General features: G+C 38.9%; 1 protein-coding gene across 3 annotated transcripts in view; it reads right to left on the reverse strand.

Moving 5' to 3' along the window:
• Sec24d (SEC24 homolog D, COPII coat complex component) overlaps positions 1–19,043 on the reverse strand; it is a 94,462-nt gene that overhangs the window by 28,163 nt on the left and 47,256 nt on the right. For all 3 annotated transcript variants that reach the window (XM_063260709.1, XM_063260710.1, XM_063260708.1), the window contains 3 exons: positions 14,166–14,304; positions 11,197–11,312; positions 4,746–4,870 (listed from right to left, as the gene is read on the reverse strand). In XM_063260709.1, the coding sequence (XP_063116779.1) occupies positions 4,746–4,870; positions 11,197–11,312; positions 14,166–14,304 (380 nt within the window). The remainder of the gene's footprint in view (positions 1–4,745; positions 4,871–11,196; positions 11,313–14,165; positions 14,305–19,043) is intronic.

Below are 19,043 nucleotides of genomic sequence, written 5' to 3' on the forward strand. Positions count from 1 at the left end.
ATGTTCCTGAAAATACAGCACATGACTGCTCGCACTCCAGTCTACGGTAAATGCACTCATGGTTTAGTGGTCTGCACACCAGTTACACGCTAACAAGCACGCTACTCACTCTCCCCACCACCCTCGCTCCTGCTCTAAAACACTGAGATTCCACTCAACAAGAGCTATAATTTTTAGTGGCCGATGTTACACAGTGCTCAATGGTTTAAAGAAAGCCCCAAAAGACGCATGACATTTTCTTTGACCTTTAGTTGTAAATAAACATTATTCTTTGTAGGGGACAACTTTACTGAAGAAGAACTTGATTTCCTTCTAAATGTTCTGCGTGGCATACACAGTTGCCTGAGTTTAAGGAAAGAAAAATGGAAGATCTAGATGAGTTTCTCAAGTTCAAATACCTGATTCCATGGTAAACTTCTCAGTTTCTTTGATATTTCACCAGAGTGCAAGCCAGCAATGACTGACTTTAACTGTATGTACTTTATTCCTTCTCTGCCCCCTTTGCTAAATGAAGGGTATTCTTCATTGCAGCCTTGATAACTGGGTGAATGGACAGTTTAAAATGATTCTCAAAATCCCTTCCTGCCAGAAGTTTACATTTTGGATACTCTGAATGCTTTCAGAAGTGGAAATCTGTATCTTTTTGTGTCCATGTGACTATTTCTACATAGACACCCATGTAATCCCCAGTAGCTTCAACTGTATGGTTTTATCCACTAGCCATTCTCTTGTACTATATGATATGACACAATACAATACTATCCTAGTTACTATGCTATACTACACTGTATCTGGATTTCCCCTTCTTGTTCCTATTGTTGGAAACTCACTGTTTAAGACCAAGCACAAAACCTTTCCCTTGTGCCATCACCTGGAAATCACTTAGAATTCTTAGAATGTGGCAACTTCATTTAATGGCTCGTGAGTCTCTGCTGAATGTCTCTTGCTCCTCTCAGAAGCTAGTGAAGAGCAGCACCCAGGGCTTATGCTCTCTGTCCCTGTCAGTAGTACAGGGCCTACTGTAACCCCCATACCCTGGCAGAGTGGAACTCTGCAAGGACAAACTACACAGATGGTGGGCCCAGGACGTCTGGTTCTGTCTTCCACAGAGAAGGAGAGAAACGGAGGGCTGAAGCACGCCTGGAAGTGTCCACTGTCTCACTGTATTCCCTTTCCCATCTGTTGCTATAAACTGCCCCTGCATGCCAGGACACAGGAGATGGCGATTTGCGGTATAGGAGGCACTTCCATTTCTTCAGAGCTAGTTTGGAAAAAGTCTTTTTTCTTTTCTCTAAAATAAATGCCCTTCTGAGTGGCCAGTAACACCAGTACAATGAGGACAATTGGAAATTTTATGGAGGATAATTAACCTCAATATCCTTGGCAAGGCATTAGATTTGGGGTGGCAAGCTGGAGCCCAAACTAGTAAGTCAAGACTTGTAACTCTCCATAACTCTGGTTTAGTGATGCTATCTTAGGCTGGGCATGGTGGTATATTCATGCCCCTAATCTTAGTCCTTGGGAGGCTGAGGCAGGAAGATCACTACAAGTTCTAGGCTGTCCTGGGCTATACAGCGAGTTCAAAGCCAGTCAGAGCTATATACCAAGAGCCTGTCTCACCACCCTTCTAAAATAAATCACTCTAGCCAGAAGGACTGACACCAATGAATAAGCAAATACTACAAATCAAGACTTTGTGTACTTGAGAAATAGTTTACTAGCATTTACTAACAACTACAAATGGTTAAGAGTCCATTTCTAAATTAAGCTTCTGCTGCTGTGTGAGATAAAAATATCTCACTGGGCATGGTGCACATGCCTGTAATCCCAACACTCTGTGTGGCTGAAACTGCAGAATGGAGAATTTGAGCCCAGCCCGGGCAACTTAACAATATAGTGAGACCTTGTCTTAAAAAGTGGTGGACAATCTAGCTCAGTGCAAAGATCCTGGTTCTAAACCCCAGTACAACACATAGACACACACACAGGCATGCATGCAAGCACATACAGAAAGCCATGAACTATTTCATTGTCTTTAAACAGCTACTTCTGAGTATTTGTCGTCAATTAGAATAAAAGATACAAATGAAAAGCTATAAAGAAGAATCTGGACTGCTCTTTCCCATTGAACTTCAACATAGTAAAGCAGCAGGAAAGGAATATCCTGGGATTCATAGGGTTTACTTGAAATCTAAGTTAAAAGCATCGACTCAGAACATCTAACATCATTGCAAAATATTGTTGCTTGTCTCCATTGGAACATATTTTTTTTAAAAAATTGAGAAATGAGTGTCCTAATTTTTTCAATACTACAACTATTTTATTATGTTATATCAACAAGAAGAAAATGAACTTTTGCCTCTCCTCCATATTACTTTACACAAGTGTGGTAAAACCAGTGCTATCATGAAGTCTAACATGTTTTTGCTCAGTTGTCCTCCAATTACTTTTCTCAACACTTGCCCTGATCATCTGAATAGTTCGAAGCCGACAGGGCAGCATTGAAGACATTAGTAGGCAGATGAACCAGAAAATCTCAAGATCATGCATTTTAAACACTCTAGCTACAGCATCATTAAAAATAAACAAACCAAAAAGACTCAAAATAACCCAAAGACTTGATCTGAACAACAGGTGAACCATTTCAAAGTTTTTTCTTAGTGTTCCTGATTAGTCAGAAAAGTCTGGAAACTTGGCCAGGCCAAAGATATAAATTCAAAGTAAAATAGTAAAGAATGGAGCTTTTTCTTTTCGAAAGATTAGCTCAGAGATGAACGTAGCCTAAGACATTAATCAAGACTTCAGGCTGTGCTTTAAAAAGGTATTTGGCATGTTACCTGCTTTAGTACAAAGAAATAAATCAAATTGATGAGGAAATCTTACCATTAAGAAGGTAATATATATGCAGCCCCAAATAAATTTCTGAGGAGAATAAACAACCAGATTTGTTTTAAAAGATAAAAGAGGGAAAGGTAGTCAGTTTAAGAAGAAAAAAAAAGAGAACAGAGTAAGCAGCAGTGCTTCAGACTTGTGTCTGCTATCTTTTCCAAAGTCAAACATTTGCTCTACTGAAACAGTCATGGTGACACCAACAGGAAACTGTGACTTCAGCTTATACATCCATAGGGTATAAGCTGCCCATCAGCAGTGCATTGGAAAGTAACCACAAGTTGGTGGAGGAACCATCTAAGGAACAGGTTAGGCTAATTCAGATCAGGGTGAGAGAATGGGAAGAGGGAGATCCTGTTTTTAGAACTTAGAGGGTTTTGTTTCCTATGAAACAAGTTCAAACTTGAGCTTTAGAACTCCAATAACCCCGATATAATTGTCATTCGAAACAACATGTATCTTCCCACATCTCCCAAGAAGGGAGAGAGAACACCAGTCACAAGGCTGCCACCGCGGAGGCCTTTCTCATACCGCCTCAACTTTCTCATTCTTGGTTTCAAAGCTCAGTTTGAAATCATCTCAGTGTTTTCTAAACATCCCACAGCTTTTCCAAACCACCCCAGAGAATATTATGACTTAGGCTTCACAGATACAAACAAAGCCACTCCCGGGAGGTCCAGGGTGCATGAGTGTGAGACTCGCATAGACCGTGTCCCGGGCGGAAGCCGGCTGAGCCCGGGGCAGGGAGGGCTGGCAGCTGAGGACGGTCCCCGGGCCCCACACGCCCTTCCAGAACAGAGACTGCCTTGTACCCCAGGGTGAGAGGGAGGAGGAGGAGGAGGAAGGTGTGGAAACCATATGGTCGCCCCTCAGACAACACTCCCAGCCTTTATCTTCTTGAACCAGGCTGTGCCAAGGACAGTACAGGCTCCCCTTGCTCTCCAGTCTCTTTACAAGATGCAAGGTCCTGCCGCGAACAGCAAGTCTGTATAATACAGCAATGCAAAAAGAGCCATATGGGACATTAGTTTTAGAAGAGGAGACAAAAGAGAAAAATAAAGGTGTGCAGGTATTCAGTGCCACTTCTAAAAATCTCTCCTGTAAAAGTCCTTATTCAAGTCAAAATACCTTTATTTCCCTTTATCTTTCTAAACAAATCTGATTATGTTTTCTCTCAAGGTTTATTAGGGGCTGCATATGTGTGTAATTTTATATTTTTTATAGTAAGATAGCAGTTAGCTTGAGTTACTTTTTTATGCTAATACAAGTAACATTCCACATAGCCTCCTGAAAGCCAGGTCTGGGGTTACGACTCCATCTCATAACTATCACAGTTAGTCTCCCCTTCCCTGTGTGCTCTGTGCCCTTGCAAAAGGAGAGTCGACACAGAGGTAGCAAAGCTGCAAATGCCAAGTGCATTAGACAGTACATGAAGAGCAAAAGGAAATCTTCTAAAATGCTACCATCTTGACCAAATGTCCATGACAGTTCTCTTTTTTTTTCCAGCAGCACATACACTAAAATTTTCTGCCATGTCAAGGAACTACCAGATTCTACTGGAAAATCAGTTATTTTCAAAAGTGAACAGTCTTTCCCCCCATACTGTTGGGATTTTCTTTATAACTTAAATGCATTGTGAATACTTTTTACTCCTGGCAGTAATTTTTGTCAGTTTGTTTCTATTGCCTTATTTAAGAGATACTCTAATGTTTTAAGGACTCATAAAAAAATGGTGCTGTTTGATGTATCACTAATTGTCCAAGTCCTCATCAGTAAAAGCTATCAACCTGTTCTTTCCTGGCCCTTGTTCACTAAGCAGTATTTCACGAGTCATCAAGGGAGCAGTGAACTCTTACTTTGGAAGTTTTTCCAGCACAGTCTTCAGTTCTTCACATATAAGCTTGACAAGTCCATTCTTTATGTTACTGTATGAAACATCAATCATGAAGATAAAGGCTGGTGGATTCGGAGGCTTATTTTTCTGTAGGAAAGTAAACATCACATAGATAGATATAAAGTCAATGTATTTCATAATCAAATTAAAACACACTAGCAACTCTTAAAGTTATCAGATGTTTCATTTAATATTTGGATACAACAGCTGTGGAATCAAATTACTTTCTAAAACATAGACTCTGATGCTATAAAAAAGATAAAGGAAGCCATTTATTTTCCAGGATATGATCTGAATCAGACAGAATTAAAACATTTAGCAGAGAAGGCTCACTTTTGCAAAGTTTCAAAGACTTCATTACTACAAATTCCCAAAGTTCTATATTGTGGCCAGCCTTGCTATTTTAGAAGACAAAATGTGTTTGAAACCGTGAAAAATTGGACTAACACAGAGTATATGTAATAATTAGCATTTCTTTTTGAAGCTGCTATAAAACCTCACTAATTTAGACATCGCTATATTCAATTCTCTTCTTTTATCACCTTCAGTTTTAGACATGAAATGGCATGCTAAATAACTGCATACTTTAAAATCTTGTATCTTAGCTTAATTTATTTTATATTTATGGTAAGATGGCCTTTTCTGTGTGTGTTTAAAACAACTACTGTAACATAAAGCAGCTGCTATGAAAATGGTTTCTAGCAACCCATGTGTCTTTTCTGGCTGGTGTTCAAATAGCTCTTAGGAAGTAGTTCTTCAGTTAGGACTTTCAAAATATTTAGAAAAGAGAGCCTCAAGCAAACAGCGTCAGTGACCAAAACTAGAGAATAAAGAGTTAAGGCCAAATGAACTTTAACTTTATGATAAATTGTAAAAATGCTCTAAAGTAAAATAGTTTATTATAAAATCAGATGACAATATCTATAAATTATCTTACTGATTCATTCTATAGCTACTAGGAGGTAAAAACAGAACACTGTTCTAATAATAGTCCTTTTTTTGAGAAAAGATCTCACTATGTAGTTCAGGGTGGCCTTGGACTCATTATGGAGCCTGGCTGGCCCTGAGTTTGAGGTAATCCTCCTGCCTCACCTTTCCAAGTGCTGGGATTACAGACATGCACCAAAGGGGGGTTATATATCTCACCTCAAAGTCCTTCATTTTAGATTTTAAAATGTTGGAAGACATAATCATTAATTTGAAATTTTCATCACTTTGCCATATCCAAAATCAGAATGACAAAGAACTGAAGGAACTCTAATTCCACATAATTTTTATTGCAAATAATTCCTGATTCCCATCAAATCTATCTCATAACATAGATTACGACAACTTATATTAGAGGAAAATAATCATTTTCGTTAATTGAATCCAAATCTCTTTGTGACAAACCCCAACGTGTTTTACCCTTGCATTCTCTCCTACAGTGAATGTAATCAACTTCCCACTGAGCACTGTCCGCGTCTCCAGCCTGCACATGTGTCCGGGAACACTTCACTGTAATTTGTTTTCTACATAGGAAAAATTAATTTATCATTCTCCAAACCATATTCTCCTCCAGTTTCTCTATTAATATCAATGATATCACTACATCACAACTCTTTAAAACTTGAAATTAGATACAGCAGGTCCCTTTCCTCAATCACTGATTTCTATTGATTCATCTTTGAAAACAATTTTTTCACAATGTTTTACATCTTTTCCACTCTTAAACATTTGAAAGTTTATCATCTTGTATCTTGATAACTAAGGACTACACCAGTAACTTCCTTACACTAATATTCTACCCAATCAGTCCAGCTAGTTTTGCCAGCCAGGGTGAGCATGTAAGCCCTCCTCTCTTCCCTCAACATGAGCTCCGTCATGGAACGCATAATTCCATTGTAACCAGCACTCGGACATCAAACTCACTCCTCCTGGCTTCCTTCTGAGCTGTAATCTACCATTCCATTTAACTGTAGCACACCTCCACAGAAAGATCCTCCCAGCACCTCAGATTCAAACTTTTAGAAGTTATGACCTACTATACTGGTGAGGAATTTAAGAAACCAGGATCTCAAAATAATCCAGGCTTAAGATCTCACTTCCCCCATGGAACTCTCCATCTCAATTACCATCTGCATCCAGCTAATTATGAAGCTTTTGTGAACTGTCTCCTGCCAGTATCTGAATCTAGACCCATATTCTTTCTCTTTTATTATTCTTTATTTTACCAGAGGTAAAATAATAAAATAAGCTCATACAAGTTATCATAACCAGTTTTTGTTTTTGTTTTGTATCAGGGTTCAAACTCATGACCTCACACTTGCCAGGTAGATTCTTATGCCACTGAACTAAATCCTCAGCCCCACAGAATCATTTTTAAGTGTACAGTTTGGTGGTGTTGAATACATTCACAAGGTTACACTACCATCACCCTCTCCAAAACTCTTTTCATCATGAAAAACTGTACCTCTTAAATAACTTTCTATCCTGCCCCGTCTCTAGCTCGTCTAGCCCACCATTTGACTTCCTATCTGTAAGAATTTGACTACTTCAGATACTTTATATAGAGTCATCAATTTATCTTTTTCATGGCCAGCTTATTTCACTTTGCATAATACCCTCAACATTCCTTCTACTCTGTACCATATGTCACTTTTTTTCTTTTTAATAATCCCCTCTATGCACATGCCACATTGTGTTTATTAATTTATCTATTTATAGACACTTGTTTGCTTTCACATTTGAGCTTCTGTGAATAATCCAGCTATGAATGTGGATGTGTAAACATCTTTTTGAGCCTCTGCTTTCTATTACTTTACACAATTTGAAGTAGACTTTCTGTACCACACAGTAATTTTATTTGTAGGTTCTGGGCATAGTGTCACACTATTCTCATCTTCTCCCACTTGGGCCATCACATTAACCTTGAACATGCCCTTGTCTCCAGCCTCTCTCTTCTCATAAACAGTGTATCACAACGCTACCTCCCTGGAGAACAGGAAATTTACTGAGTTCCCAGATCCTAACAGAGTATGACACCAAAAAAGAGAACTTACTGACTGTTGAGTGAACGCTTGTGTGGACGGATGGATGCATGGACACATGATGAACAGACAGATGGATGAATTAATGGGAATTAAAAACTCTCTCTTCACTTTTAACTGTACTCATGGACTACTGAATTAAGTTTTTCTATATCCTGTCATTCAAGATGCTTGAAAACACTCAAGCATATATATGTTGTTATATATGTTACATAACAACATATATAAAAACCTAAGAGATCAAAGATACGGTGCTAGACTCAGCGGAAAATGAGATAGACTGCATCTCAAAACAATTTTCTGGACTTACTGCTCACTCTTTCTCAATATACATTCTCCCAATTTAAGTGCCTGTCGTTTTCAAAACATTTCTTGTTCAGAAGCCACAGCCTAGTGGGCTTGAACCAAGAATTCAGCTGGGAAAATGTTTTATTTGGCATGATGTTTTTAAAAATACTTGAATTTGAATGCATTTTGGGAGAGAGGGGAATAGTCTCCAATTTCCTGGTCCCCACATTAGATCCATGCTACTCATCCACAAAGGCTGCCCAGCCTCTGAAGAACACAGTCAAAACCTTGTCAAACCACCTCTGCTCCTTGTTCAGCCTCCGCTTTCATTTCCATGGATTAGTTTTGTACTCCTGGCTTAACCAGCTCAGTGTTACTGTTTTCTCCATGTTTTTCCTATCCTTTTTTTTTTTTAACAGCAGTCTGATTATTCTTTTTTACCTTTATAATTTGCACCATAATTGAGTTTCTATCATTATTTTATCTTTCTTACCAGGCATACTGATGGTAAATATCATTTGAAAATGTTAATCATCTTGCTAATTTTGGTATCCGTCACAGCACACAGACAAGTGCCTTAGACATGTTAAGCATGCACTAAATTTCAAAATGAGTTAAAATTCATTCAGAAAACAAAAGGATAGCATGTAACGAGACTTTACATTTCAGGTACACTTAATATACAGACATGGCCTGTAAATTTAAAACCACCAAACTCTTAGTTGTGTGATGAGCTGAGGTGCCCTTGATCCAGGGAAACTCCTTGGTGGTTGTTCTGTGTAAAGCCTGCCTACATACCCTCAGTGCAGTGACAGGAAACGGGGGGCAGTGCCCCACAGACACAGTTTCAGTTTGGCTCCCTTATTTCTACATGGATGGGCCGAGGCTGGTTCTCAAGCTCTCTAAGATTCCTTTCCTCATTTCCTGGTGGTGCTCACTGCACTGGGCTCACGGTGAGAATTAAACCATCGAGCACCAGAAACTTGCAGCACAGACCCTGACAAACAGGATGTTAGCATGAATATCTAAAAGTGACTTGGGCCAACTAAAATAAATAGAAAATGGAATTTTATCAGTCTCCTTTTGGTGCATCTTAAAAATAAGCACGCAAATCTTTTTTCATCATTCAAATCCCTGAGTCAACTCATTATTCTACTTTATTTACATTTTGTATCATTATTAAATTCAAAGCTGTTTATAGCAAATTAATTACTAAGTGTACTTGGAAAAAATAAAAGGAAGATTAAGCTTACAAAAAAATCTTCTTCAAAACGTATAATTTTTATTTGGCTCTTTGCTTCCTGGGTGACATTTCCCATCCATTAGATTTCTGTAATATTTCCAGATAACAGAGTTTGAAAATTCTAAGATTTTTGTTCCCAGAAATAGATTTGACTTTCTGCCTAAGTTTCTGCTAAAAAAGCATAAAATCAAGATAACATAGGCTTTTTCAGAGAACTGGAAACTTAGAGCTTGATAAGCATTTTTTAAGAACTTGATAATATGCAACTTTGTTGCATATGAGTGAATAAATTTTTCACCAGTAGTTACAATGGCTTTATCGTATTTATTTTTAATGAGACCATCAAATGTTTATGTTTTACTTTCTGCTACTGCTTCTGGCAATAGGAGGAAGGAAGAAACTCCCCAAATGAAACTCTACTTCAGGACATGCTTTTTGCTTGAAATGAAGCATTTGCATCAAAAATGATTCTATATATCCACAAATATGTTCAAACATTTTAAAACAATAAACCACTTTCTTTAGTAACTAGTTACATGTAATGTATTCCAAGGCAATCATATTATACACTAAAATAAATGTTAACTGAAAAAAAATTCAAGTCACCTGAAGAAACTTCAAGTTGAACAAATATGATCTGTTCTCAATATAATCCCCCAGAAAATATCTACGGAAGAAGTCTGTGGCCCAGAGGCTGTTTCTGGGAAGTGAAGTATTAGTAGGCATTCATTTTTGGAAAAGAAAGTAAGGAAATATACAACAGGATGCTACAGATACAAGATGAAATCTGAACTGAGGCCCAAGGAGTATGATTTTCACATCCCTGAACAACTGTAAAGCTCCAAAAGGCTCCCATAATGACGTAATCATGAAGAAAGGAAAAGACCAGTCCTGGGAAGAGTGATACACCTGCAAATTTACTCATTCATTCATTTTTTCCACATATATCAGTCAACTGCCTACCTATTCCAGATACTGTGAAAAATGTCACAAAGATGACTAGGACAGGACTGGGGCCATCAAGGATATCAGAATCTATAAAGAGTTTATGGTACGAACCTAGGGCCTTATTCATGCTAGCAAACTAGAGCAGTGGGCTACAGCCTCAGCTTTTTATAAGAATTTTTGTTTCAACTTTATTTTTAGGTAGCATTTGCTCAGTCACTTGCCTCAAATCTGTGACCTTCTTGTCTCAGTCTCCCAGAGCACTGGGATTACAGGGTAGTGCTGCCACAAACAGCTGAAAGTTTAATCTTTTAACTTGGTGTTTTAGACAAGAAAAAAGAGAAGGGAAGAGAAGGATAGAGGAGAGGAAGCAAAAAGGAGATAAAAAGAGAGGAGAGGAGAAGGGAGGAGGGAAGAGGAGAGGAGCAGACGAGGTTTACAGGAGAGTCTTATGGTTATATTTTAGAAATCCCGAGACCACGATCCAAAACCACTGCTGGTATGGGAACCACTCACTGGTCCTACTGACCATACTGGTTTAGCTTCACTTTGGCAAGGAAATTTTTCTGAGATAACTGACAAAACAAGCCCGGCAGAGGCCCTCTATGGATTTGTTCCATTAAGGAGCCCACATAGTCTATGTGGAAAAGACAAAACAATTACTGTTTCTTATTTCTGGCACCATCTTTCTGATTTTAAGAATGATTACTCCAGTGAATGGTTTGACAATCGAATCATGGTAGCAATACAGAAGGCTGGATCTGTGTCTTGGGCATTTCTATGTCCTGCTGGCACCACCGAGAGGCTTTGTTTATGAACCAACGGTCAGGTCAGCCCTTTACATATGAAAGTCATTCACTTGAATTTGACATCAGTGCATAAACATTTGAAATCCTGGGAACACTTACTCTGCAGTAATCCAAAGTAGCAACGAATTCATACGATCCTAAAGATAGCTCAGGCTTCTCATAGTGGTCCAATCTTCTTCCAATGTGGTCCAGATGTTGGAAATAGAATGGTGGAACTAATAAAAACAAAACAGGAAAGGCGATCTTTTGTTTTCACAAACTAAGAGCAATTTAATAAATTCTCAAAATTTATTATGGAAGGGAGTAAGTATAAAAGAAAAAGTACTTTAAAGCTAAGATAGAGTATATTCTAAGTATGAACTATTTTAAATGCATGTTTTGGAAAGTATGAAGGTTTTCTTAACAATCTTCTTGACCTTTTTACAAGTTATTGATGACAAAGAACAGCTATGATTTGAAACATCCTAAAGAAACCAGATAAAAGTACTGGTGTTTTAAAGTCATCATGACCCGAATATTTAATTGTCCCTGTTTAACCACCTTTTAAAAAAAAAGAATTCTGAGTTTTCCCATCTGAGCTTTCAATGTACCTAACAGGGATAAACACTGATTACTGGGACTGTACTATTAAGTACAATATTTATTACATGCTAATGCAGAAACACCTTCAGCCATGGGGAGTGCGCACAGTAATCTTTCAACATTCGGGCTTAAGAGTGCAGAGGATTACTGTATTAGGGAAAAAGCAGAGTGCCAAGATCTCAGCTGAAGAACTCTAATTTGATTCAAATACTCAGAAGGTTAGTTCTGGCAAAGACCTGGAAGTCACCCAACAACACAGCAACACTTATGAGTCACATACTGCGCTCTTGGACAAATAAGGCCTGGTATCTCTGTGAGGAAGAGCTTCTGTTGCCTGGAGATTGAACGGGCGGGCTATGCAATCCCTGCCAATACAAGTATTTTAAAAAACTGGCAACGTTCTTTGTTTAAGCATTGTGTAAAGAACAACATTTCTATTTGCAAAAGTCATAAAAGCAACTTTATTTTTAAATCAACAACTCAAAATTATTATTTTGTGACACTAACAAGAGAATTACAACAGGACTCATTTTCGAAGCTGGACTTTGTAAAAAACCAGAAAAGCTTGGCTTTTCTGCATTCTTACTGTATTTAGGCCATTTCTTTTAAAATAAACTTTATGAGATACATGTTTACATACGAACTTGGGAAATTCAATGTCTTGAAAAGATTACAGAAGTGGAAATGGACAGTCTGCCCTGAGTCCATAAACTGCTGTTCTGTGCCTTTCAGAAGAGATGCAGGACCCTGGGCTGGCTGCTGTGGGCTGTATGGTACAGCAAGTTCTACACAGCACAACTGGTAATTTGTTCACATTCATACATCTTCACAAAGTATGTAAACGTTTGCTTTTAAAATTTTATATTCATTAAAATGTAATGTTTTCATTAATATTTAACATTACCTGTCTTCTTTTATATGCCAAAATTCAAGGCAAGCCACGATCTAGGCATTGCCATATGAACTGTCTTGTCAGGGCTCCCACTGGGCACCCTCTAAACACTGCAGATGTTTTTCCCAGTAAACGGCTGGGCCTGTCAAGGTCCTGAGCTATGTGTGAACGGTGAGTGAGTGTGTATGTTTCTCTGTGTGTGAGACACCAAATTAAAGATCCCTCATGCAGTATATGCTGAATAAGTTTTTGATCACCTGCCTAGGAAAGCTAAGAGCTTGGGTGAGACACTGAGGAGCTGGTGGACTTGTTGGGAACTGTATCCATATGCTTTATGACTCCCCTGCCCTGTCCGCAACAAAACACTAAAAACCTAACAGCCAAAGAGATCAACTGTCACAGGGCTCCTGAAGTCCAAGTGCCAAATTGAACGATAACGAAGGATTTGGTCACCGATTTCATCTAGAATGAGACACCCGTATCATCTGTCTTGTCAGGGCTCCCCCTGACAGGGCAGCCTCTAAACACTGAAGAAGAAGGGTGGAAAACTAACAGACTTTGGTCTCACTGTGACCTCCAGTGTGCATTAAGTAGACGCTGCAGTTGGCAGTGGAGAGGCTTCCCAAGCAGCCCAAGGCATGGCCTTGGCGATGTGGGCCAGAGACCACTTCTTTCTTCTTCCAGCAAAGCAATTTTAAGCAGTGACCGGCTCACCAGGCCAGTCTCTGCCTTGCGACACTAGAGAAGGTTGTGGGCTGTGTGTGCTAAGAGGCAGGACAACAAGGAGATAGCAAGGAATGCGCAGAGCCAAGGGGCCAGGAATGCGATGACACTGACAGCAAAGTCAGACGTGGTGCACGGCAGCCGGGTGCATGCGTCCTCCAGACAGAACCGCCTGTCTAGGACAGTAAGGAACAGAGGGACAGCCACGAAGAGCTCACCTTGTAACCATCGCCCGGTTAACGACACAAATGTGAGCGTGGGAATGAGCTCGGCCTGAGCACGCTATTTACTAACGAAGAAAAGCTGAGAAACGCGAAAAGAAAGAACTCGTTGGCAAGTTTGCAGTGTTTTCAACATGTGAATTCATAAAAGGATAAAAAAGTGAAATTATAATGAATACAGGAAAGTGCTTCATAATATTGCTTCTGTCTCCGAAAGAGGTTCAGCGTTTCTATCAGAGGGGAAAGTCTGTAACACGTTACAGCATCTCCTAAATATCACTGTGCACCTATCCAACAGCTGAGAAAAGTCTCTAGGGTTTATCACCTGTAAACACCAGAGGCTTTTTGCTTCCAGCTGAGACTCTGTGGAAGGGGACTAAAGAACAAATCCTTCCCTTTGCCCTGCACTGTCAGTTTACTTTCAAGTGAAGAAACAGCACCACTTCTCTGTGGAGCTCCTGCAGCTTGTAAAGCCACGAGGGCCGTGGAGTTCCCAACAGGGAACGTTCTACTCAGTTTCCTTCTGGAGAGATTATAAAAAGGTTACAGCTACCTAGGGAAAAAAACTGTTTTCCCCTAAACCAGGAAGCATAATATATTTTCTTTTTAAGTAAAGCACCTTCACATAGAGCATTTAGTGGCACACTTACCATCGTTCACACAGTTGCAAAACCCACACTGGTACCTCCTTCCTCCCTCGATGAACTGCATGAAGGGGCACATGTAGGCCTTGCACCTGTTACATCGGACTGGCCCACTCTCTCCATGATTCACCAGGTAAAGCGGAGTCTGCAAGAAGCAAGCGAAATGAAATGAACAGGTTGGTGTAGTACTGCCGTTTTGTAATTAAAATTTGAAAAGTCTTCTAATGGCACTCATCAAGGGACTTCCAGCAGCTGACCTTTGCCTGGACAGCTGATGCCCCTGTTGATGACTTCAAGGTAGTACAAGGCTATCCACAACAGCCAAACAAAAGTAAACTAAAAATGTCATTTTAAAGTATGTACTCATATGTTATGTCCTTGTTCATATGTATATTTACTTATCTGAATATGAAAAAAGGAGAAAGAAAACATAGTATTACCTAACTACCCTTATGCTAAAATGTGCTGGTATCTTATTTCTTACATTTTCTAAGTTTACTTATAAACTACAAATAAAGAAATGAATTGGTTTGCTTTTAAAAGCCCTAGTATTGCATAGCCATATGCTGTTTATGTAGGTTTTTCAACGTACACAAAATATTTCTTCAAAAATTCAACTATCTGAAGAAACATGCAAGGATATCTGCTTATTAGGCCAGGAGCTGGCTTGTGCCTCTCTCTGATTTTATCAAATGTCAGACTGTTTCTGAGACTTTCAACGTGGCTGGTCGTGCTTTGCTAGAACCAAAAAAAAAAAAAAAAAAAAAAAGCATAACTGAATTGCGACTTCTGCATAAACACATGTGCAAAGCATTATATGTCACATTTGATAGTGAAAGGCTAGGCATTACAAAGAAAGGTAAGAAAAAGAAAGTTGCCTAGTTTCTCAATACCTCCAACTTTTCAGAATAAAACCACAAAGATCCATCTTATTTTATAAATCTCCTAAAGATAACATTTTTGAAAAGCTTGAGAACTACAGGGTTTGGCATGTCAATTTAAAAACAAATTAAAGATAAACATGTAAATAAAGCAGTCTGCCCTTTAATGGAGGCCACAGAACAGGAGGCAGGAGGATGGGGCGAATGGAGGGAGGTAGGGCCTAGGGGTCGGGGCACTTTCTACTGAGGCCTTAGAAAACTGAGATGCGCTGTTTGTCCTTGTGCAGATGTTTCTTGTGAAAACGGATCCACTGCTGAGATTTTAGAAATGAGCTAGGTCTCAGAGCAAGACAGGTGTTGGGGGGCAGGGGTGAGATTTAGTACAGTACACAAAAGAATCTGAGAAAGGATAAAATAAATACATTTAGAATCCTAGTTTATGGTCTGCAGATCCACTGCATGGACACAGCTCTGCGGCTGCACTGACAGGGTTGGGGTCAAATAATGTGGGTTGTGCAGCACAGAGCAAAGTCAGGTACAAATGCTTGGAAAAGGCAACTGTTACAATTTCTGCAGAACAATCTGTACTCCTTCAAAACCACTCAGCTCAGGAAAGTGTCATTAACAGGAGGGCTGCTGCAGAGTAAGTACAAGATGGGCAAAGTAAATATGAGTTCCTGTTACTGCAAAATGTTGGATGGTAAAATGATCCAGAAGAAAGAGGATTTACCTTTCAGGAGATTTTGGAACAATCTAATCATTAAATTGAAAAGCAGAACAGATTTTTTTAAATGCTAGGAAATGTTTTAAATATATATTCACACACTGACACCTACAGCTCTCTTTTATACAAACCTTTGATTTGAAAGGCATAAAAATCTTCTCTTTAGTTGATAGCAAGAAATGATGTGAGAAGACGACAGAAACAAAAAGATGCAGGTATGAAAAAATGATGATGATGATGATGATGATGATGATGATTCTTTGGACAATAAATGAAGAATACGAGTAAGAAGTGAAAGATAACAAAAATATATTGATCAGGTAGCTGTTTCCGGAAGGACAGTCTAATTAGCAATTATGCCTGTGGTTACTGTTCGGATCTACGGCTTCAAAACCTCTGAGATGGGTAATGTTTTCAGAAGTTGAAATAGGGAGAAGTTCTGCAATTTGCATTTATTCCAGCCAACTTTGCTTTTACCATTATTTGATTTTCATAGAGTTCAAAGACCATAATCAATACTCTGAGAGATTTTAGAAACAAAAATGGCACAATTATTTGACAGAAGAATCAGAAGTAATGCAAAGAGAATTGCCTTTATTTTTACTGCCATGATTTGCTCAACACAAGCCCAGCCCCAAATTACTATAAATTGTCAGCAACTAACACCTAAGCATTCTAGCCCTGGCAGATTCCAACTTGCAGAACTGAAAGTGAATGTCTAGCAATAAACTGGAGTCAAGTCTAAGACTATATCTAGGCTATTAAATACTTTCTTTTTTCAATTTTCACTCTTTTGGAAAGCAGATGATAGGTAGGTAAGGTTTTCAGATAATCATGGTGACAGCAAAGAATGTTAAAAGCTTTTTAACTGTTTATATTTTATTTTGGGGCACAGCGCAAGGGTTTCTAAGTGAAGCTGTCTTGTTTCATCTCTCTCAGGCCGTGTTGAAAACTATCAGAGATTTGTCTTTGCTCTCTGCAAATGTCTGCCTGCCTACGGAAGTGTGCATGAGCTCATAAACAGACTGAGCTCACTTCCATGCTGCATGTGATCTTAGTGAATACCGTGCAGCCTTTCTTGAATAATCAAGTCACTTTCCAAAAAGTGCCCTAAAAATGCCACAAATATGCCTCCCCCAGGAGCTCCCTGGTACTCTTTCTGCCTTCTTTCCCTTATGAATGTGAAAGGGAGAGGATGGTGAGCCTGGCTCTGAAGTCCTCATAGGCTATTCTTAGCTCCGGCTCTGTGCAGCGTGAGTTTATACAACATGAAAGTGCTGGAGAGCCGGGGAAGATGGAGGAGGAGGAGATATTTAAATCTCTTATTTCTGGATCAATAAGGATGTGTCAAATAATATACTGGTATTAATTTTTATTAAAATACTGTAACTGAACAAAATATACCTCTTTTGTGCATATACAATAAATAGCATGGTCCATTTTGGATCACAAGTGGAAGTATTATTGATTCAGTATGGAAATGATTATTGATTTAGTATGGAAATGATGCTTAAAAAGCAAAATGACTTTTGCTTAATGCTTTATATAAAAGAAGTAACTACACCAACTGAGCCTGGTGGTGCAGTCCTGTAATCCCAGCACTCTGAAGCAGGAGTTCAAGCCAAGCCTGGGGAACTTTGTGACTTAGTAAAATTCAGTCTCTAAACAAATAAGTTACTTAATTTAAAAATAGAGCTAAGGACATAGCAAAAAATTAAAAGGAAGGGAGAAAGAAAGAAACTACTTATGTTTTATGTTTTCCTATTTTAACTTATTATAGTTTTTAATATATTACCAGTTTTCAATCTATCAGATAACGTAACACTTGCCTAGTGGACACGCTGTTTGGCTTTCTGGCCTGACCGTGCAGTGCGATACAAACAAGTTAACAAGCACATGTACGTGCAATTAAAAGAACAGGGTATGACTAGAATGAAGGCTTTCCCAAGCAACAGTATCAGAAGATATTTTTAGCTTCAAAAGGCAATGTTAAAGTAGTCACAGACTGTATTTCCAAAACAAAAGCAGATGCTCAAAAAACAAAAAACCCTGAAATAGAATGTACAAAGACCCATTAGCAGAATTTTTATAAAGCTTTTGTATTTTTGTTTTGTCACTTATATTGTTAAGAGAAGTCTCAATATATAAATCTAGCTATAGACTTTCGGTTTTAGTACAGTGGAACTACAGAAAGCAGCTAAATACCAAAGCTGGAAAGCCAAAAGTATGAAGATGTTTTAAAGGGATCAGCCCAGTAGGTGGCACTGTGGAACTAAAAATTAAAACAAAGCTGCAGCTAATGTATCAGTGGGTTACACAATATGCCTGATAATTATGCTGCATTTATTTTATGTAACTCTAGCAACATTTAACCGAGCTAATAGTAGCAACTATCATCACAAAATTAAGAAACTTAACCTTTTATTAAAATTATTCAACCTATGATTAATAGTTTAAAATAGTCTAAGTGAAACAATGAAATTAAACAACATGCAACAGGTTATTTTGTGCGCAAATTAAATACACGCCAGACTTACTGAGGTACTGATGAGTAAGGAAAATGCATTTAAAATGCTTCTAATGCTCTTCAGATTCTTCTTTGTGTACATGTAGGAAAATGGGAACACTGGTAGGCCAGGTGGCTACAAAGTACAGCAGGCAACTTAAAAATGGCCTGAGAAGCAAGGGCACCGGTGTCACCATCCACCCCTCTCTCAGGGCAAAACAACAAATCAACCACGGTGATGCCTGCTGAATCGTGGTACAACACGCTGTGAAAAAGAAACGGTGCTTTACTGTGAGCTCCATCTTCCTAGTGGAATGTCAAGTTATAGCAACGCTGGTGACACTGGCGCAGGGGACACAATGGCCAAATTCCAGGTCTGAGGTGGACCTGACTCTAAGCCATCTATGACAGGATTCAGGATCCTGCTGGGTGAACTGCCCGCGCGTCCCTCCCTTACACTTTAGAACTAACCCTTATGGGGCTGGGGATTTAGCTCAGCGGCATAAGCGCCTGCCTTGCAAGCAGGCAGTCGTGAGTTCGATCCCTGGTACCGATAAAAATGAAAAAAGACAAAAAAAAAAAAAAAAAAAAAAAAAAAAAAGAACTAACCCTTATACAAGCACACACACACACTCTCTCACCTATTTTCTCACCTACTTCCCCCTCTCTTCTAACACTCATGTATGAATTTTGAAAAAAACCCAGACATTGTCCACTTTAAATTACTCTTCTCTCTTTTCTCTTATTTCCTCATCACAAGTCTGAGGAACATT

Source organism: Cavia porcellus, unplaced genomic scaffold (genome assembly GCF_034190915.1).
Source record: "Cavia porcellus strain 051 isolate PalLab524CR breed Dunkin Hartley unplaced genomic scaffold, mCavPor4.1 scaffold_14, whole genome shotgun sequence".
NCBI lineage: Eukaryota > Metazoa > Chordata > Mammalia > Rodentia > Caviidae > Cavia > Cavia porcellus.